The sequence below is a fragment of the Eretmochelys imbricata genome, chromosome 6 (assembly GCF_965152235.1).
Source record: "Eretmochelys imbricata isolate rEreImb1 chromosome 6, rEreImb1.hap1, whole genome shotgun sequence".
Lineage (NCBI taxonomy): Eukaryota > Metazoa > Chordata > Testudines > Cheloniidae > Eretmochelys > Eretmochelys imbricata.
The window spans coordinates 29,698,213-29,720,560 of record NC_135577.1 but is presented as its reverse complement, the minus strand read 5'-3'; the positions used below and the strand labels follow the sequence as shown (position 1 = coordinate 29,720,560).

The 22,348-nt window shown below is 43.8% G+C and overlaps 1 protein-coding gene across 6 annotated transcripts in view; it reads left to right on the top strand.

The window, feature by feature from the left end:
* The first annotated feature begins 564 nt into the window (after nucleotides 1–564).
* KCNC1 (potassium voltage-gated channel subfamily C member 1) overlaps nucleotides 565–22,348 on the top strand; it is a 156,415-nt gene continuing 134,631 nt past the window's right edge. For 5 of the 6 annotated variants that reach the window (XM_077820053.1, XM_077820052.1, XM_077820055.1 and 2 more), the window contains exon 1: nucleotides 1,874–2,443. In XM_077820053.1, coding sequence (XP_077676179.1) covers nucleotides 1,874–2,443 — 570 coding nt within the window. Of the gene's footprint in view, nucleotides 577–608; nucleotides 621–1,846; nucleotides 2,444–22,348 lie in introns of those variants that run through there. The other variant, XM_077820057.1, reaches the window with a different exon arrangement.

The following is a 22,348-nucleotide window of genomic DNA, read 5'->3' as shown; positions in this document are numbered from 1 at the left end:
AAACCCTCCCACACGATTTCCCTGGGACCAGGTTCTTGGGGAATAAACATGTCAGACAGTCCGCCACTGCAGCAGCCACCGAAGTTGTTAATTTCAGGTTCCCAGAGACAGGGAAGGAGGCGGGAGGGGGTCGGGGGAGAGAACTAGAAACAGCTGAATAACGTGAGATGTTTCCCCTGCAGGATCGTATTGGACCTTTGCGGAGAGCCGCGGAGCACGGGGGAGTATAGACACAGGGGCCGTGCAGCAGCGGGTCTTGCACAGCTGCTTTTCTGTCCAGAGCACGCACACGCATCCCGACCCGCGCACACACACCGGGAAGCCAGCCCAGTGAGGAGGAGGAGGAGATTGCCATTTCAACGGGTGTGCATTTCAGGTGATCGCGTGTGTGTGTGTGCGTGAGAGAGAGTTTCCCCTTCTGCATTAGGACCCAGGGAGAATTGCTCTATTCCGAGATCAGTGCGCCTGCGCCGTCTTGAAGTGTCCGGAGACCGGGCTGGCTGGCCTGAGCCGCTCGTTCCCTGCTGGCGCCCCGCCTCCAGCACCACCTGCGAGCTCAGGGGCCGGCGGGCGGGCGCGGGGCTGGGGGCTGCTCTCCGCATCGCCAGCACAAGCCTCCCGCGGCAGCCGCGTGAGGGAGCCCGGCTGGATCTCCTGCTGCTGCTGCCTGAGCCGCGGGGGATGGAGGAATAGAGGGTCTCCACCACCACCACTGCTATGCCCCCCCGCACCTTTGCAGCCCCCCCACCCTCTGCATAGGAGCCACCCCCGCCCCCCAGGCTCAGGCGGGGAGCGGGAGCCGGGCGCGCAGCGCTGTCCATTCAGCACCAAGCCCGGGCAGCCCCTGGGGAGCAGCGCTTTGTGATCCCTCCTTCAGCAGCGGGGCAAGGACGGGCAAAGCCGGCTCGCAGGTACCAGGGCGCCTGGCGCTGCCGGTCGGACTGCTGCAGAATGTGATGTGAATCAACAAGGAGCGAGCCGAGAGGGGGAAATCCCCCGCCGGAGCCGTCGCTTTTGTCTCGATTCAAGATCTGAAGCTGGAGATTTTGTTTTGTTTTGTTCCCCTTCTGCTGCTTCTACATTTCGGTGGCTTTACCTTCGCCCCCAAAGAATTGGGGTGGGGGGGAGGGGAGGGGGTTTTTAAAATCAGGATCGCTGCGTGTGGAGCTCCCCAACGGCAGCTACCTCTGCTTCTGTCGGTCTCTCAAGGACTTAAAGTACAGCACGAGCGAGAGAGAGAGAGGGGTTTTTAAAAAAAACAACCACCCAACCCTTCATCAATAGATCTGGTCTGCGGCTGGGCGCTAGTATCCGCCCCCTGCATCCCCCATTGTGTGTCTGTCTGTCTGCGATCCCCTTATACCCTCTCCCCCCGCACCCACCCTCCGTTTGTTTTTGCACCCAGCTGCCACCATCATCAGCCCCCGCCCCCTTCCCAACTAAGAGGTTCCTTGAACAGATGTGCACCACTGGATTCTTTTTTGGCCACATCTAACTAAGGAAAGAACCTCCCCCTGCCCCATACCTAGGTACCTGGCAGACCTCTGCGACTGCTGTTCTTGGGGAGTGGGTGTCCTCTCCCCTCCAAACCCTGGCTTAAAATAAAACAGTACAAGAGCTTTTAACTGCAAATAAAAGGAACCTCAGGACTGCCGGCATTAACTTTCAGTGGTGCCCTTGGGGTTGCAGCATTTGGAAGAACAGGGCACGAGGGACTGACACCAGTTGGGTGCCCTTTGCCTAGGTGATTCCTGACCAGCTGGATAAATTACCACTTTAGGTATCGATTGCTGTCAAGAAGCCGCCCCCTTATGCGCTTGCTGTGTGCCGTGCTTCCTTGCATGAGTCTGCGACATGCCTAATAAGAGACGAGATGGGCCAGGGCGACGAGAGCGATCGCATCGTGATCAACGTGGGAGGGACTAGGCACCAGACTTACCGCAGCACCCTGCGCACCCTGCCTGGCACTCGGCTGGCCTGGATCGCTGAGCCCGATGCCCACAGCCATTTTGACTATGACCCACGCACAGACGAGTTCTTCTTCGACCGGCACCCGGGCGTCTTTGCCCACATCCTGAACTACTACCGCACAGGCAAGCTGCACTGCCCAGCGGATGTGTGTGGGCCTCTGTACGAGGAGGAGCTGGCCTTCTGGGGCATTGACGAGACCGATGTGGAGCCCTGCTGCTGGATGACCTACCGCCAGCACCGGGACGCCGAGGAAGCGCTTGACAGTTTTGGCGGGGCACCGCTGGATAGCAGTGCTGACGACGGAGATGCGGATGGCACGGGAGACTCCGGGGATGGCGAGGAAGAGCTGGAGATGACGAAACGCCTGGCACTCAGCGACTCACCAGATGGCAGGTCCGGGGGCTTTTGGAGAAGGTGGCAGCCCCGAATCTGGGCACTTTTTGAGGACCCCTATTCCTCCAGATATGCAAGGGTAAGCTATATAATCGGCACCCTAATCACCATGCTTACATCTTTCCCAGGACAGTCCCCTCACTTCAGTCCTCCTTGCTAGCTTCGTTCTCCTCAGCACTGCTGAACTACCCTCAGTCTGGAGCAGACACACATGCATGGTCACATCGAGACCTGGCCTCTAGAGCAGGTACATCTGCAGTCTAGAGCAGACACACGTGCCTGGCCACATGCGGTCTAGAGCAGGCACACGTGCCTGGCCACATGCGGTCTAGAGCAGACACACGTGCCTGGCCACATGCGGTCTAGAGCAGACACACGTGCCTGGCCACATGCGGTCTAGAGCAGGCACACGTGCCTGGCCACATGCGGTCTAGAGCAGACACACACGTGCCTGGCCACATGCGGTCTAGAGCAGACACACGTGCCTGGCCACATGCGGTCTAGAGCAGACACACACGTGCCTGGCCACATGCGGTCTAGAGCAGACACACGTGCCTGGCCACATGCGGTCTAGAGCAGACACACGTGCCTGGCCACATGCGGTCTAGAGCAGGCACACGTGCCTGGGCCTCAGGCGGCAGGTCTGGCAACTTCTGGAGAAGGTGGCAGCCCTGTATCTGGGCACTGTTTCTCCAGATATGCAAGGGTAAGTTATATAATTGGCACCCTAATCACCATGCTTACATCCTGCCTAGGACAGTCCCCCGCCACACTCCTTGCTAGCTTCATTACCCTCTGCACTGTTGCACTGCATTCACTCTAGAGCAGACACGCAGGCATGGGCACAGGTGGCTTAGAGAAGACACATGCATGGGTGCCTGGAGATGCGCACTCCAGAGCAGGCACCTGTGCATGGGCGCATGCCGTGTAGAGCATTCATACATGCGTGGGCACATGGAGACCTACACTCTAGAGCACGTGCATGGACCCATGCCCTTTCTCACTTTCATGGAGACAGGAGAGAGATTCATTAGAGCAGGCAGTACACAAAGGATTGAGGATGAGTTCCCTCCCCACCACCATGCATGCAAATGGTCACAATTATATCCTACCAATCAAAAGAGGCTCCCCCTTCAGTCCTCCTTGCTGACCTAGACACGGTTTCCCCTCCATGAAAAGCATTAAAGCAGGCAGCGAATGTAGGAGAAAGGTTTGGGGAGTTTCCTGTTTGTAAGGTAGCTCTCACGTACCATTTCCTTATACATGCAGTGTTAAATATTTCCCATCATGCCTCTTTGATAAACGTCCTTCAGTCTCCCTTATCCACCTAACCGCTGTTTCCTTTCCATGTGGAGAGGGAGAGGTGTTCATTAGAACAAGGTGCATGGAGAAGAGATGTGTTTGATGGGTTTCTTACCTGGATACTGAAGGACAGTTCCTCCTCCCTCCTGCATGCAGTTTTAATGCCAATGAATGCTGGTGTGAGCCACACCATAGCTAGATGTGAGATGTTCGGAATCAGTCAGCTGACTCCTCCAAACAGGTGCCTCTGGAGCAGTGATGTATAAGGATAATCACTCATGCATATGCTAATCTAGGGCCTGATTCTGTCCCTATTGAAGTCAGTGGTAAACCACTCACTGATTTCAGTGGCATCAGGATCAACCCCTCAGGTATCTTTCTGGCTAAGCGAGAGAAATGGATGATGGATAGGTGCATGGGAAGATGGCTCAACTTGATGTGGTCCCTATCTTACAAATGCACAGTTAAGAGAACTCTTGCCAGCCCTAAATGGGCATGGCTGGTTTACTGGTGTGGGAGGTGTTTCGGGTGTGGATTTAAGGAATGAGATAAAACTAGAGGAAAAAATAAATGGCTGTAGCAGGAATAAGTGGATGAAAAGGGATGGAGGGATAAAGTAGATCAATATGTGAACAGATGGTGAAGTCTCAGCAAAGATCTCTACCGCTGAGATGCCACGTCTGCACACTAAATGAATGGGGCAGATTAGAGCAGTGCCTTCTATGCATATTCTTTATGATTTTTGTTCACATACTCTTCTGAGATTTCCTGCTAAAGAAAGAAGTTAAAATTTAAAAGGAGCTTCTTTAAATAGTACGAGGATCAATGAAATATTTACCACAACATAAAAGGACAGTTCTGTTGAGCTGCAGCTTTCAAATTCCTGATATGTGCCAAGGGACCGTGGAAATGGGGAGGGAAGGCTAGAGGGTATCTGTCAAAAGGCTTCGTCAGCTGCCTGTAATGAACTGAAGTGTTAACACACATTGATTTTAGAAACAGCTTTCTTTGGTGGTCACGCATCTGCTGCTAAAGTGCATCCCAGTAAGAAATGGAGCACCTGCCCCGTATTTTGTGGCATGGCCGTAAGGCCAAACTACCAATGTTTGCCATGCAAAATGAAGAAGAGTTTGTAAAATCATCTCATGTTTTGTCATGTAAATACTGATCTGATTTCTGAAGTTTATGATCAATATTAAAAGACTTTGCACAACCTTGAATTCCCGTGGGATAGGACTTTCTCTTTACATTGGCTCATGGTGATAGTTCTTTTATAAGGGAATTCATGTTATCCTGAAGATATTACACAATTTGTTCCTAATTATATACCCATTTCTCTGTGTGCACACCTCATTTGTTTCAACCTCTACTTGGCTTCAAAGCTGTCCTTTCCTTAAGGTATTGCTGTGGATAAGACTGGAGCATTATGAATTCTAGTCACTACACAAAGTTAAGGTGTACATTGTACACTTAATCTTTTAAATAACAGAACCATTTAATTATCTCCAATCACATACAACATAAGCATTTTAACAACTTACATGAAGGCTATCATCACCAACACACACCTTGTCCATTAAGAAGACATTAAAAGACACTTAACATTTGCTAATAAAAGCAAAATGCAATGGTTGTGCATGTAAAGGAGCTAAAGAGAGGTTGATCTATACTGTGATAATTTAATGACAGACCTTGCAAAATACCTCAAACTCACTACAGCTAATTAGCAGTGAAATAATCAATAGCCTCTTTAATATAGGGACAGTATGCTAAGTACAGTAATATAATCAGGCAACAAACACATGAATACAGTTCCATCTGAATCTTAACCAACTGTCCTATTTTTTCCAGTTACTCCCTATATTTTAGTCATACACCAATGTTTAAATTAATTGTTATGTTAAGAAACTAAATTATTTAAATAAGCCAATTAGAGCTTATAGTATTTGTTACTGTTGGTGAAGATGATCATTAGATTTATAAATGCTTTGTTTTCATACTTCACCAAAATTACATGTTTAACATGGTAGTATAAACTTATGAATTTTCATTAAAATCCTTGTTATAGCTATACCTTGTAATACCCTCAAGTAAAAAGAATACAGTTTACAAACTGAAATGTTCAGTATATATTAAACCCCCCTATAGATCACATGTAGTGACATATATAAATAGAACAACAGTTCTTTGGACAAGATCTGATACAATTATTATCTATCAGCTTTGACTATTTCCTCCAGGAATTATCCATGAAAAAAAATCAAAACACACAAATCTAGTCATTTTTGCAAATTTTTTTATTATTTCTTCTCATGCATAATCAGGGCCATATTTCAGTAGAGGGACGGTTTAGGACTTGTTAGAATAAGCATGAGTTTGAATATTCAGTATTTGGATTCAATATTTGAAATGTGTGATTGATCACCTAAGTCACATGTTATTGTTTCTGTTCTCAGATTGGATGTGTATTTGGAGAAAGGAGGGAAATGATGTTACATCTGGCAAGGCTGGCTACTATGCACGTCTTCATTCCCTCCCTCCACACCCCAAAAACGTCTGTGTTGCTAAAACATAAGTGCCTAGTCAGTAATAGATTACCCTATGGATTGAAAACTGGCATTTCTTTTTAAGCCTAAGGGGGTGGGGGGAAGTAGCTCACTATAGGATTGAGGGAAAATAGGGTAATGATCATCACTGGAAAAACAGAATCTACAGGCCAGATTTACAAGGTATTTAGGTACTTAAAAGGCAGAGACATCTAGTGGGATTTACAAAAGCTCTTAAGCAGGTTAGATGAAATCTATTGGAAGTTAGGCACCTAACTCACTTAGGCACCTTTGTAAATTCCAGTCGGGGTCTATCCGCATCTTTATACACCCAAATCCCTTGTAAATTAGCCCTAAAACTAGTAAGTATAAACAACAACAACAAAAAAATCTACATAGCAACTTTAGAGGGGCTGATTCCTAGCTGGTGTAAATCAGCACAGCTGCACTGAAGTCAATGGAACTACATGAGTTTACATCAGCTGAGGACTGGGCACTATGTGAAACAGAAGCTATTCAGATCTACTGGGCATTCTGATGGCAAGATTGTAACAACTAGCATGGACCTCTCATAATTATCTGTAAGATAACTTGATATATGAATTGTTAAACACAATTTCGTAGCACCCTGCCGCTTTCCTTTTAGTTGTTGTTTCCTTGTATAGTGTCTGAACATGAAGCCCTTATTCAGGCAAACTCCCCTTTGACTTCGCTGGGAGTTTTGCCTACACAAGCACTGCAGCATTCAGTTTCCTACTTCCCTAATAAGCTGGTTTTTTTTAAACTGACAGTTGTTAACTTAGCCAATGTCAGGGCATCTGAAGCTTTCAGTAGAGTTTGTGTGCGTGCGCTCACGCTAGCTTTAAAATGTTTTAAACTCTTTATTAACAATGCTGAGGGCTCTTACAGTGCTTCCAAAGAAACATTATTGTTGCTTTTAAATAAAGGGTTTAAATTAAAAGCTGGTGCAGCGATGATGGAGTTCTGTGGAAAGCAGCATTCAGCAGCTTGGCTTCTAAATCCTAGGCTTATACAATATTCCCTGTGAGCGAGGAAATCAGCTGTTGTGAGCTGGAGGAGAGGCGCATGGGAAACTTATGGTAAGGGTGAGAGATGGTCCTGCGTCATGCTCCCCACATTTCTTCTTGACCCCCTGGAAGCCCCTGCTTACCTCCAGGGGTGGTCCTTGAGGAATGGGTTTCTTGTGTTAGGAAGGAGTAGATCAAAGTGGGAAGGGGGAGTGAGACCATTCATGGAGTTGCCCTCACTTTCCCTTCGCAAACCCAAGAGGATTGTCAACCTTCTCAAACTTAGTTCCTCCTGCACCAAGAGAACCCTCCCTGCAGGAGTGTTGATGGTGCAGCAGATGATGGGGAGCACATGACACCATGGATCCAGAAGGAGCCATACTTCCTCCATGGGATCTGGGTGCGCTAGGAGCCCTTGTTAACTCTGGTTTCCACAAATATCTGAAGACCCAGAGGAATCTATTCTAATCCCCCAAAGGAAACTCAGGATATTCTCTTGGACCTTTTCTTTTTGTTTAATGAAGTTCTCATAATGAATTATCATCATGTGGCTACTGATATTAGGTGTGTGTGTTGCAACCATTTTACATTCTCTTCTTGTAATTAGGAAAGGCCAAGTTAGAACAGACACTGATCCATCTAGCTCAACATCCTGCTTCCAGCCAGACACAAGACAGTTAGATGACAGCCCTCATAATAAACCACCTTTCCAAGTTCTTGCAATGCTCTACTGGAGGGAAGAAGGGAGATTTCTTCTCAGTCACAGTTGGCAATCCTAGAAAGAAGGACAGACAGTCCCTGTAACTTTATAACGTACTTGGTATAATTTTATTTTAAAAAGTTGGCCCCTTGAATCCACACTTGCAAGGGACCCTCTATGTGGATTTTCTCCTAATTAGAAGCAGGGAAGAATTAGCCACCTCCAGGAAACTGTCCCCTCCCTGGAAGAAATCCATCTGGGCATGGGGAGGGGCAAGCCAGGAAAACAAGGGCAAAGTGTGGTGGGGAGACATGCATTATCCTTCAGACCAACCTACAGGGGTTTCACAGAGTTTCAACTTCTGCCTCTAGTTATATTAATTTTCCTGTAGAGCACATTTCATGCTAAGGCCACCCTTTAAAAAGAGGTTATCAAGAGCTGCTGTGGATGGAGGCTCCTTCAGAACATGGCAAACCCAAGTCCCCGACACCTCCTGGAAGAATTTAAAGGAAACTGCATGAAGGGAACCCTCACAAAATTATTTTCCTGCCTTGTCCCTCCCTGTGGGTTTTCCCCTGGAAGGACATGTCTAATCCTGTAATTAAACTTCCTGAACCTTTCACTGCCCTGTACTTTGGTAGAAAATGGTACAGTCTTATTACAGAGTACACTGCATTGTAGCTTTGTAAAAAGTATTGCCTTTTAACGTTACAAGAGGTTCCCCTGTTCTTGGATTACGGCATAGACTAAATCGTGGTGTGCAAAAGGTTTTCATTAATCACCCTTTTACAATTAATTATTTCATACCCCTCTAATATCTCCTTTCACCCTTTCTCTCTGTCATCAAGGGATCCATTCCTGAAAATGCTTATGTAACCCACTGGTGGTGTGTGTTATGTGTCCCAGTCCATGCCCAATCCACAGAGCAGGAGTCTTTTGTAGCCCCAGCTAGAGAGCGTTAGCTCAAGCTGTAGCAGCTCCTACCTTCAGTTCTGGAAGAACCTGGTACATTGGTCAAGATGGAAGCCACCACACTTACACATATACTCATGTGAGCTGTTCCACTGACTTCAATTATTATTTTTGTAAATCATTTATATTATGGTAGCACCGAATCGGAATCAGGGCTTCATTCTCCTGGGCACTGTATTTACACATAGGAAGACATGGTTCCTGCTCCAAAAAGCTTACAATCTGATTTCAGTCAAGATGTCTTAAGTGGGAGGACAGATGAGGATAACAATGGTACAGTTGCATGTCTACCTCAGGTAGCTAGTGCACAACCTGACAATTCTGATTCAAGGACATTTTCTTCCCTTGGCCTAGTTCCGGTCTTATTACAGTTACTTTAAAACTTCCACCTGTTTCCATTTTTAACCCCCCTCCTGCTTCTGCTACACTCTGAGTATTTATAATTTATTATTTATTGTTATGCTTCTGTTTCATCCTATGGGGCTATTCATGTGATTAGGGACTGTTCATGTTATGAAGGGGTTTACTGGATTTAGCCTAGAGGTTGTGACCCTATACACTTTGCACAAACACAACTCCCATTAAAGTGGACAGCATTTCAGCATGTGAAAGGACTCCAAGATCAGACCATTCTGCAATGCTCCTAAAACTTAAACTGCAGTCAATGGGAGGGCTGCTACTGACTTCAATTGGGTCAGATTTGGCATCTAGTTTTTTCAGTCTTTCCTCTTATGCCCCAAAAAATATTCTTTGCCTGTACTCTGACCTTTGCTATTTTGGTGTTGGTTGGAAAAAAGGCAATAAAATACTGACGTTTTATGGTGTCACATTGTGTGTGGAAGGGAAGGCAAGAGAGGTGAGATTAGTTAATTTTTATTTATAATATATTTATAGTTTATGTTCACTTTAAAGTATGATACATAACACTGATGGTTACAAATTAGTCCATACATAGTAAAATTATTTTTCCATCTACAGTCTAATATTCTAGAATATTGTTTTGCCTTCACTGGAAAACACATATTAGATACTGAGCTGTGTACACTTATGGTGCTATTTAAGTAACAAATAACAACAAAGTGTATATGTATTGCCTCATTTTTTAATGTAAACTGAGAATTATATAAAATCAGCTACAAAGGGCCCGATCCTATTCTTACTGTAATCAATGCCAAAACTCCCATTAACTTCAAAAAGAAAGGCTAATTTGTCTGAGAGTGTAGAACAGAACAACCGATCATTTACAATATGTTTCTTGAATAGATACATTATATATATTGATTCTGAAGCACTACAGCATAATATACAAATAAATCTCTCTCTTGGTAATTTATTGACAATGAAGTTGAACAAAATTTTTCAAATTATTAAAAAAAAAGTCTCTTAACAAAACCTTAAACACACTGTACTCAGACCTATAGTATTTATGCAGGCAAAACTCATGAAGGCAATGGGAGTTTTCCCCGCATAGGACTATAAGATCAGGTCTTTATTCAGACTGCAAGACTTAATTTTATGTCTGAACAATTTCTGATCAAATGACATCTGAATGCTGTATTTAGTAAAGAGAAAGGGCAAATGGGGACTGTTAAGATTGTTAACCAGGAGCCAATCCAGCAATCCTTGAGTCAAGTGCATATTCCTTACTCATACAAATAAGGGATGCAGGATTGGGCCATATTTTGTACAGATTTGATTTTATGCAATTCCAGTGCATTCTTGAATAAAACAACAACAGAGCAGCCATTTTGAGTCTCTGCAACTGTACTGCAATTAGCTTCTCAGTTTCTATATCCTGCATCTAGAGTGAAGGGAGAAACAACAGTATTAGAAGACTGACTTGGCTTTCTCTTCTGAACACTGCATTATATAAATATATGAAGCATGTATCTCCTATGTACAGCATGTGAATGAAAAAGTTGGAGGGAATCAGTGAATTGCATGAAATAAAATAAACCCACAGTGAAATTTGAATGCTGACAGTTTTAGCGCAATTTTGATATTCCTCTTCTATGCTCATTAAGGGCCCAATCTTCCACCATTACTCACACTGAGTAATACCTTACTCCATGAGAAGTCCCATTGATTTCTGGGGGACTGGACACTGAATAAACTACAACCAAACATGAGTAAAGGTAAAAGGGATCAGGCTCTAACTGATTTTCATTTTCTTCAGATAAGATTTATGGGACGTAATGGGGTTCTAATAAATCATGCTATAAAAATTATGAATAAAGCTAAGTCCAAAGCTTTTTACAGTAATTGCTTATGATGTAAGACCCTTTAATAACAGCAAGTTAAAATTGCATTGTAATGAGTCTTTGTTAAATGCAATAAATCTCTGATTTCAGCGTACTGCAGAGAGCCAGCTACATATGTGCTGCACACATTCTTAGAACGCAGGCATACTCTGCTGGCATCCTCTTATGTAATTACATTGATAATTCACTGGCCGCGATAAATCTTACCATAGGACTGTTTGATTTACACTGAGAAAGGTTAGGTCAAGACAGTCATGATTCTGTGATAGCATAAAACAATTTAAAACATCTTTCTGGACTTTCATTTGAGTAATGGAAAGAGAACCTTTAAAAAAAAAAAGCCACCAAAACCAGCCAGTCAGGAGAAAGCTAGTTCTTTAAGCAACAAAAGCAAGATCTGCTCTAACGGAATTCTTCAATGTCCCAAAAACATACGTGACTTAAATAGGCATTTCAGTCTGCATGACTGGGCAGATACATCTACATTCCTTCATTTCCTGGGCCATCAACTCAACATTCACTTACAAATGGGTACAGAATTCTGTCAGATGTAATAGCTCCTAGTTTCCTTAGCATGAAAGAAAACAGAAAATCGTGCTCCATCAACATATAGCTACATTCCTCATTCAAATACAGAGAATGTGATCAGTCTAGATCATGCGTTGTTTGATATGTTGTAAGGCATCTCTCCACCACCTGCCCCTTAGCGTGAGAAAGCCTTGTCTGTACCTGCTGTGGATCAGCTCCCTGAAACCCCCAGCCTCAGGCAACACAAGCCCTGCCTTGCAGGCTTCACGCTCTCTCTGTACCTGTTAGCGATGGGCACACACTGACCCCTGAGACCTCAGACAGTGCCTCCGGAGTGCTCAACCCCTGTTCCCCTGAAAAGCCCCAGAAGTCTCAGAGCCACTACTCTCAAAGGAACAGCACACACCAGCTTACATGATTCAGCTCAGGATCCACACCCTTCTGAACACACAGCACTTTATATAGACAGAGAGAGAGAGAGTGAAAGCAAGACTAAAGGCTTGTCTACACTTCCAAGTGCTGCAGTGGTACAGCTGCACCACTGTAGTGCTCAGTGAAGACATTACTTACACCGATGGGAGACTTTTCCATACCCCTGAGCGACATAGTTCTAGTGACATAAGTTGATAGTGTAAACCAAGCCTACGTTTATTAAAGGGCAGAGATTCAAGTGATAGAGTGAGACTACTGGGAACAAAGGGTTATACATTAAACAAAATCATAATAGACGTTCTAGAGTCTAAACTTAACCAACAAGGCATTCCCCTCTCTCTTACAAGATGGCTTACTCCAAGTACTTTCCCCAGCATTTTCAACCAGATTGGCCGAGACCTCTCCTCATAAGATCAAGCCTGCTGGTGGCTTGTCCTCACAGGTTAAATGGTTATGCTCCTAAAAGTGCATTGTCCTTACTTGTAAAACAGGGCTCTGCTGTGCTGTATTACTTCTTCCTGTAAATTTCCTCCATTAAGATTTCCAAATCCTTCATTAGCATCGGGCTAAGTCTGTAAATGGATGCAATACTTCATTTACATGTATACAGACAGATAGTTTAAAAACTTCTTACATGAAAGAAAAGCTGTTTTTCGCCTTTCTGTTGACCAGTCCCTAGTCACAGACCTTATGAACATCTCCGTTCACAACATCCATCCACATGTTTTCCAGTGGTTATGGGATGAAGTGAGCTGTAGCTCATGAAAGCTTATGCTCAAATAAATATGTTAGTCTCTATGGTGACCAGTGTGACATTTACTTTCAGTAGAGACCTTACATGACAGTCTTTTGGTCCCTGTACCCTTGTGTTCCCCTGTGCCCTCCAGAGGGTATCCAGAAGTTCTTGGGTCACACCTTAGCAACAAAGAAAACATAAAGCTGCATTTCAAACAAGGGTTCAAAAAAGAACTAGATAAATTCATGGAGGACAGGTCCATCAATGGCTATTATCCAGGATAGGCAGGAATGGTGTCCCTAGCCTCTGTTTGCCAGAAGCTGGAAATGAGCAACAGGGGATGGATCACTTGATGATTACCTGTTCTGTTCATTCCCTCTGGGGCACCTGGCACTGGCCACTGTTGGAAGATAGGATACTGGGCTAGATGGACCTTTGGTCTGACCCAGTAGGGCCATTCTTATGTTTTGATTTCCCATACAAATAGAGAGAGCCCTGGTAAGTTCACATCATGTATTGTTTGATGTGTTATAGAGATTTACACAAGTCAGAAAGTTCAACTGTGGATTTTAATTTGAAACTGAATTTCCACCATTCTATTCGATTTTATTCCAGTTCTTACAAAGCCCTCCTCACCACAGCATCTGAGACTCTCTGGCATTTGGATCCAGTGTTCTGGTTTGTCCGGTTATAAATGATAAAGAAAGGCTCCAGGCACAACATTAGGAGTTAGATGTTCAGGAGAACTTCTAGTACATACAGGGACAAATCCTGAGAAGGGCTGACACCTGGAAATGGACACTGGCATGGACGCAGTGTGGTATAATAGAGAGGGCCCTGGGGATGGAGTCAGGAGACCTGAGTTGAAATCCTGGTCCACTGAAGCGAATGGCAAAACTCCCATTGACTTCCATGAGGCCATGATTTTGTCCCTGGGTTCTAATCCCAGCTCTGCCACTTGTCTGAGTGACCTTGGGCAAGTCATTTCACCTCTCTATGCCCCTGTTTTGCCTCCCACTCTGTCTGTTTAGTTTAGGGGTGGGGACTGTGTCTGGCTTTGTGTATGTACAGCGCCAAGCACCATGGGGACTACACCTTGACTCCGGCCTCTAGTCTGTACTATAATAACCACATCATCATCATCTTAGCCATAATGTGCCATCATTTTTTAAAGCAGACCTGCCCATTGCTTCTCTGCATTTTTCAGGATTTGGCCCACGTGCTGCACAATTGCTTTTAACTTATGTTTTCCAGACAAATCAAGCATGCCTTAACCAGCTCTTTGATACCCTAACCAATGACTTTTAGTGTCAGGTGTTTTTTCAGTGCCAAATGAATGCACTTTTATATGAGTTTTGCTTAAGCAAGCAACATTGGGCAATTGGGTGATTAGTCCTAGATGTTTATACTTCCTAAAAATCCCAAGGGTGCAAGTAGTTTTATTAAAAGAAGTTATGTTAATTTAAATCAGTATGGATTACTTAAAGTGTTAGCTATGTCTAAACAGCAATACATCAGTTCCACAAAAGTGCACTCACTTTTCTTGAGAAAAGGGCATTTAGAAAGTCTGCTCCATTAAGAAACAAAATAAGTTTAGTTTAGCTGCAGATGTCAGTAGGATTGCAAGAAAAGAATATTTTAAAGCCAACAGCATTTCTATATTGTTTCTCATCCCACAACCCAACACATTTCTATATCCACCACCATTAACTGCAGCAGCTTTTTAGCTAGAGAAGCCATTACAAACAATACACTATCAAACCTTCTGGGGAGGAGACATTTTGGCCAGGACGAGAGGGCAAAGCTCTGCTTTTACAAAAATTGCCATGGAATCTTTAATGTTCATGCAGAGCTGATCAGACTTCGGTGTTTTAGGTTCCACCTAAAATACAGATACACACAAACTTCCTGGGAAGTTGGAAGGGCTGAATTTACCCTGATAAAATTTCATCCTGTGGTTCTGGATAGCCTAGGTATGCTACGTGGGTGAAATCTATGCAAGGCTTATGCACCATTCATGACGAATTTATGCCCTATTTTGACAAAGGCAGATCTTGTATTTAAGGCAGTGGCCTGGGACTTGGGAGCTCAGGGTTCAATTCCAGACTCTGCCAGAATTCCTAATTCCTAATAATAATCATCATCATAAAAAGAGACAATGAAGTGAATTATTTACAAGCGTGTCCAGTTTCCCAAGTTGTTTGATGAAGTACAGAACTGCATTGTCCAAGTTACCAAGTGACAGTGTGAAACCACAGAACTTCTATTTCTCTCCGATTTTTTTGTGCTTTAATATGCACCTTTTGCCCATTGCCAGCCTTCTGCGCTAAACACTCAAAACAACTTAAGCAAGCTACCAAATGTCAAGGAAAAAATGACTCCCTGAAAATTGGCCTCCGTTTAGTGGACACTCACCCATAGAGCAAGGTCAGGATACTCAGACTGAGGCTCGAGAGCCACAAGTGGCTCTTTAATGTGTCTCCTGTGGCTCTTTGCAGCACATGATATTAAAACATTGTGTGATTTAATTACTAACCAGTCTAGGTTATTACCCAGTCAGGGTGCTTTTACTATGTTATTAACCAATTGTAGTTGATAAAATAATAATACTTGGTCAGTCGTTTTGCTGTGAGAATAATATAAATAGTAGATGAAACAATGAATTCACATGACTGTGGGTCTTTTGGGTAATGGTGACCACTAATTTGGCTCCTGAAGCACTGAGGTCAAGGTATCATAGAGTCACAGAATATCAGGATTGGAAGGGACCTCAGGAGGTCATCTAGTCCAACTGCCTGCTCAAAGCAGGACCAATCCCCAACTAAATCATCCCAGCCAGGGCTTTGTCAAGCCTGACCTTAAAAACCTCTAAGGACGGAGATTCCACCACCTCCCTAGGTAACTCATTCCAGTGTTTCACCACCCTCCTAGTGAAAAAGTGTTTCCTAATATCCAACCTAAACCTCCCCCACTGCAACTTGAGACCATTACTCCTCGTTCTGTCATCTACTACCACTGAGAACAGTCTAGATCCATCCTCTTTGGAACCCCCTTTCAGGTAGTTGAAAGCAGCTATCAAATCCCCCCTCATTCTTCTCTTCTGCAGACTAAACAATCCCAGTTCCCTCAGCCTCTCCTCATAAGTCATGTGTTCCAGTCCCCTAATCATTTTTGTTGCCCTCCGCTAGACGTTTTCCAATTTTTCCACATCCTTCTTGTAGTGTGGGGCCCAAAACTGGACACACTACTCCAGATGAGGCCTCACCAATATCGAATAGAGGGGAACGATTACGTCCCTCGATCTGCTGGCAATGCCCCTACTTATACATCCCAAAATGCCATTGGCCTTCTTGGCAACAACGGCAAACTGTTGACTCATATCCAGCTTCTCGTCCACTGTAACCCCTCAGTCCTTTTCTGCAGAACTGCTGCCGAGCCATTCGGTCCCTAGTCTGTAGCGGTTCATGGGGTTCTTCCGTCCTAAGTGCAGGACTCTGCTCTTGTCCTTGTTGAACCTCATCAGATTTCTTTTGGCCCAATCCTCTAATTTGTCTAGGGCCCTCTGTATCCTATCCCTACCCTCCAGTGTTTCTACCACTCCTCCCAGTTTAGTGTCATCTGCAAACTTGCTGAGGGTGCAATCCACACCATCTTCCAGATCATTAATGAAGATATTAAACAAAACCATCCCGAGGACCGACCCTTGGGGCACTCCACTTAATACCGGCTGCCAACTAGACATGGAGCCATTGATCACTACCCATTGAAACCAACAATCTAGACAGCTTTCTATCTACCTTATCGTCCATTCATTCAGCCCATACTTCTTTAACTTGCTGGCGAGAATACTGAGGGAGACAGTGTAAAAAGCTTTGCTAACGTCAAGGAACAACACATCCACTGCTTTCCCCTCATCCACAGAGCCAGTTATCTTGTCACAGAAGGCAATTAGATTAGTCAGGCATGACTTGCCCTTGGTGAATCCATGCTGATGGTTCCTGATCACTTTCCTCTCCTCTATCACTGAGCAACAAGATGATCTTCATCTCAGCCAGAATCAAAATCATCTCAGATTTGTTCACATGGGAACATAGGAATTTCCAGTTTCATTGAGACCAGTTGTCCACCTAGCGCAGTATTCTGTCTCCATTGGAATCCAGTACTAGCTACTTCAGGGAAAGATGTAAAAAAAAACTCTGCACTAGGCAGTTATGGAATAACCTGTCCCCAGGGAAAATTTCTTCTTAATAGTCACGTTTAAAGGATAAAGCATGAGCATTTATATACTTTGCAAACCCTTTTTAAAAATTCTTATTATAACCAGATATTTATCTCATCCAGATAAACATTCTATCCTTTTTTGAATCCTGTCCTCAGTGACATATTGTGGCAATGAGTTCCACAGACTAATCAACATAACAATAAAATATATGTAAAGCAAGGCAACATTTCCCAACAAGTTGGAGTCAGATCCTGTTTCCATTGTATGCAATGACAATTTCACTATTGACTTTAGCTGGAGCAGGCCCTGGCTTAATAGCTGAGAACAGATATCTGTAGTGCCATGTACTTAGTTAGTTCAGGGACCGGATAGCTCACTCGTTTGGTATCACAATGTGAATATGCTATAAATCATCCACTCAAAGCAATTCCTTGCCAGCTGATAACTTTAGGGCATGGCCCATGAAATGAGTTGTCATCTTAGTACAGTTTCAACTGGGTAGATGTTTACACGACAAACAGTTAGCATCCTATGGGGAGGTGGGCTTTTCATCCCTAGAGACTGAACAACACTTTCAGCCTTACAGGTAGGCTCCAAAGTCAGGGAAGGGACACAGTTAACCCATTTCCCAGTGCTATCATTCTGTCACCTTTCAGACATTATGTGTAAAGACAAGAGTCTTGGAAACCTCGGAAAGCTACTTTTGTCACAGTCATCCATATTTTATTAGAACAGGAATTTTCTTTGAGTTGAAGCTGATACATTGAATTCTTCATATTGCGAAGTGCAACGTCACCACTTGACAAAAGTGACTTCAATGGAACAACTACTGGTGCATAATGTTAAGCCCGTGAACAAGTCTTTGCAGGATCATGGCCTTAAGGAGCACTGTCAGGGAGAGCAGAATTTGACCTTTTGCAGTATGTGCACTATAGCTATGGCATATACAAACACCGCATGCGCTAATCACTAAATGTTGCAGTTGTTAGATTCAACCTTCACAGCATGTATGCTTGTCCAAATGTTACTTAGAGGAACTATTCTGCAGGGTTGATTGCAGAAGATCCCCCGCTGTCATTTATCTGTTACTGGAGTTTTGCCATTGGATTTCAATGAAAGCAGGAGCAGCTCCTTAGTGTTACTTACTATCTGATGTCATATCCATTCCACCTATAACAGAGATACAATCTTATTACAATTGAGAAGTAAGAAGCACACAAGGAATCGTCCTCTTTTACTGTCCAAAGAGCTTCTCTGTACAGACTAGGGCAAAAACAACGTTGGACAAATTTCAATTTTTAAAATATTTTACTTACTCATGTTTTGATAATCAAGATAGAGCACATGGCCAAGTATAAGGGAGAAGTGCTCACAATGTGAAAATAGAAACAGCACGCAAGACAATACAGAGGCACGATAAGAAATCACCCTGCACTCCAAAAAATACCCTTAAGAGTACGGTAGATGAAGAATTTCAGTTCAGGTTAACGCACCTTGTTTTATATATTGCAAAAGAAAGAAGTAATGTTATTTCTGTTTTAAATATCAGTGTTGCTGAAAATCAAAAATACAGCATCTGCCATCCAGTGCTTAGGATATATGAGAGTGTGGCAAGTTTGGAAAGGATTAATGGGCTCAGTCCTGCAGTCCTTATTCAGGCACATTCCCACTGATTTCATCAGGTGGTTAGCCCAAGTAAGGACTGCAGGGTAGGGCCCCAAAGAATCTTACAAATCAATCTCACTCTTACATGCAGCTGATTTAAATGGATCAGTTAATATTTATACGAATTATTGTCAGTGTCAAAAAAGATGAAGTTTATAAAAATAACAGAATCAAATCGGAGTATGAGAGTTTTAAGACTCTGGGTAAATGCCACTTTACATACTGTATTATTTATAGATTTTTTGCCCCCCTAACCAATGCTGTCATCCTGTCTCTTAGAATTATTAGGAAGGCAGAAAGAAGGGATCTAAAGCAGATGTAAATGCAGGAGAAGTCTTGCTGAAAACTCCAGCATCTCTTTTGCAATTAATAGGAGGAATGTGTATGTAATGGTTAAAGCAGAGGGCTGGGATATAGAACTCCTGAGTTGTATTCCTAGTTCTGCTACTGGTTGTCTAAGACTAAATCATTTAGTATCAGAAGTATCCACTACTTTTGGGTGCCCCAATTTTTGAGTTTCTCCCTTTCAGGCGACTAGGGTGGGATTTTCAAAAGCATTCAGCGTTGGCCTTAGGAGGGTCTGTCTACACTGCAGTCGGAGGTGTGAACAGAGCTCGCGTAGGCATACTCACAATAGCTTTACATTTAGCTAGCATGCTAAGAATAGCCATGAAGATGCAGCGGTGTGGACTTCAGTGCTGGCTGGACAAGCCCACCTGGGACCCTGGGTAGGTACTCCATTACAAGCCCACACCAGGATCCATGCCACCACATCTTCTCGATTATTTTTAGCCATGATAGCTAAATTAATGCTCATGTGGGTATGCCCACACCGGCTGCAATCACGCCTCTGACGAGCATAGAGTTATCCTTAGAGGCACAGCACAGAAGTTGCAGACAAGTGGGACGATGGTGGCTTTAAGCAGGGGAGCCATGTAAGTTCAGGCAGACCAAGCTGAGCTACTTATGGGTAGCAGTGCCATTTAGAACCCCCATAGTAGCATCTGCTATGGCCCCTCCTGCCCATTAAGCCTGTGGCTGAGTTGCTCAGTTCCAATGATTGGGGAACTCTGTCCCTGCCAAATTCAGGCCCATAAAAAAGGCCAGAGTAAGGAGGAAAATTCTGGCCCTAGCACCCGATTTTCACAACTTCATCTGAAGTCCATGAGAACTGTAGGTACTCAGCACCACTCAAAAATCAGGTCAGGCACCCAAGTCTGTGGATGCCTTTGGCAATTTAGGCCTCATAAGCTTTGTTCAATTTACCAGTCTGGATAATGAAACTAATAATACTAATACTTCTCTACATCACAAGGATGTCATGAGGATTAATAAGTCACCATTTGCAAAAGCACTTTGGGAATCAGCCACACAAGGATATAGATATGCAAATTACTAATAACAAGCAATTCCACAATAGTCAAGGCAATTAGAGCAAAACTCACCCTTGTGAAGAAAACCCAGGACAAAACCAGTGGCATCTCCTAATTCTTCCTTAAACCCACAAGGGCTTAAATAGGACTTAAAACTGGTGCACAGAGCTTGTGCCAAGCCCTATGCTGGGGTGCAGTTCACCTTTAATAGCAAGGAATTTGGGTTGTTAGGTCAGTATTTCCTGTAGATTTCCCCATGAAGAGGAATCAGGCATCATCAGGATTCTCTAACTCAGATAACACTTTCTCTTGCTTTTATTTGTGCGAAATGACTGCCTCGGATGGAGTACTGCAGAAAGGGATCTGGGGGCATAGTGGATCACAAGCTAAATGAGAGTCAACAGTGTAACACTTTTGCAAAAAAAAAAAAAAAAAAGCAAACAACATTGTGGGATTTAGTAGCAGGAGTGTTGTAAGCAAGACATGAGAAGTAATTCTTCCTCTCTACTCCACACTGATTAGGCCTCAACTGGAGTACTGTGTCCAGTTCTGGGTGCCACATTTCAGGAAAGATGTAGAGAAACTGGAGAAAGTCTAGAGAAGAGCAACAAAAATGATTAAAGGTCTAGAAAACATGACCTATGAGAGAAGATTGAAAAAAATGGGTTTGTTTAGTCTGGAAAAGAGAAGACTGAAAGGGAACATAATAACAGTTTTCAAGTACATAAAAGGTTGTTACAAAGAGGAGGGAGAAAAATTGTTCTCTTAACCTCTGAGGATAGGACAAGAAGCAATGGGCTTACATTGCAGCAAGGGTGGTTTAGGTTGGACATTAGGAAAAACTTCCTGTCAGGGTGACTAAGCACTGGAATAAATTGCCTTGGGAGGTTGTGGAATCTCCATCATTGGAGATTTTTAAGAGCAGATTAAACAAACACCTGTCAGGGATGGTCTAGATCAGTGCTACTCAAAGTGGTGGTCCGCGGACCGCTGCCAGTCCACAAGCCATCGGCTGCCAGTCTGTGTGCACAGTGGAAAAAAAAATTGCCGGTCCCGCACATCAGATAGCTTGAGAAGCACTGATCTAGATAATACTTAGTCCTGCCATGAGTGCAGGGGACTGGGCTAGATGACCTCTCAAGGTCCCTTCCAGTCCTACAATTCTATGATTCTAGAGAACTGCATGACAGTTTGATGCAGTTACAATGACATGCAAGGAAAACTATGATTTTGGACCGAATTCTCTGTCAGTGTAGATGGGTGCAGTTCCTTTGACTTCAGCAAAGATGCACCAATTTATACCAGCTTGGCCTGATGTCTCCCTCTCACAGATGTTCAATGTTTTTAAGGCCTAGTTCACAAATAAAATGCATACATACAAGTATGTGCATGATATGGTAAATTTAAACATACACTAGAAACATTTCTTTTTACCACTGTCAAGGCTGATTCCCCACTCTGACCTTGGCTTGGTAAACACTGCCACCACCCAAGCGAAAAACTGCCTCTTACAAATCCTTGAAAAATTCACTTGGGAAGTTTTGCCTGAGGTCCCTTGGCTTTTCCACCCCTCCCTCAGGGAAGCCAAGAAAGAAAATAAACAAAAGGGAAACCCAGCTGTTGCACGAGCTAATTGAAAAACATATGCACAGAACTTTTAAGACACAAAACCAATCAGGTTCTTAAAAAAGGTAAATTTCATTAAAACAAAAAGAAAGAAAATACATCTGGAACTTAGGCTTTTGCTAGATTTTTAAAAGTCAAGCACCCAAATAGTTTTCTTGGGGTTTCAGCTTAAAGGTTACAAGCAAACAAAAGCATCTGGGATGATTTAGTTGGGGACCGGTCCTGCTTTGAGCAGGGGGTTGGACTAGATGACCTCCTGAGGTCCCTTCCAATCCTGATATTCTATGATTCTATGATCTGGGGTTAGCACAGAGGAGTCCCACAAGCCAAAATAAAAGAAATAAACCTAATCACATCTATCTAAACATTCCCTGTCCCAACGAATCCTGCTAGGTATGGAGGATGAATTTTCATACCTGGTCTAAACTTGACGCAGCATTCCAGCTGCCCCCGTCTCTTCAGCCCAGAGAGAACAACAAAGTGACAAAGGGAAAGCTTTTTTCCCCATTTTAAAAAGTTTTAGCCTTCCTATTGGCTCTTTTGGTCAGGTACCCACTCCCTTTTCTTTACTTGGGGGACTTTTTAACCCTTTA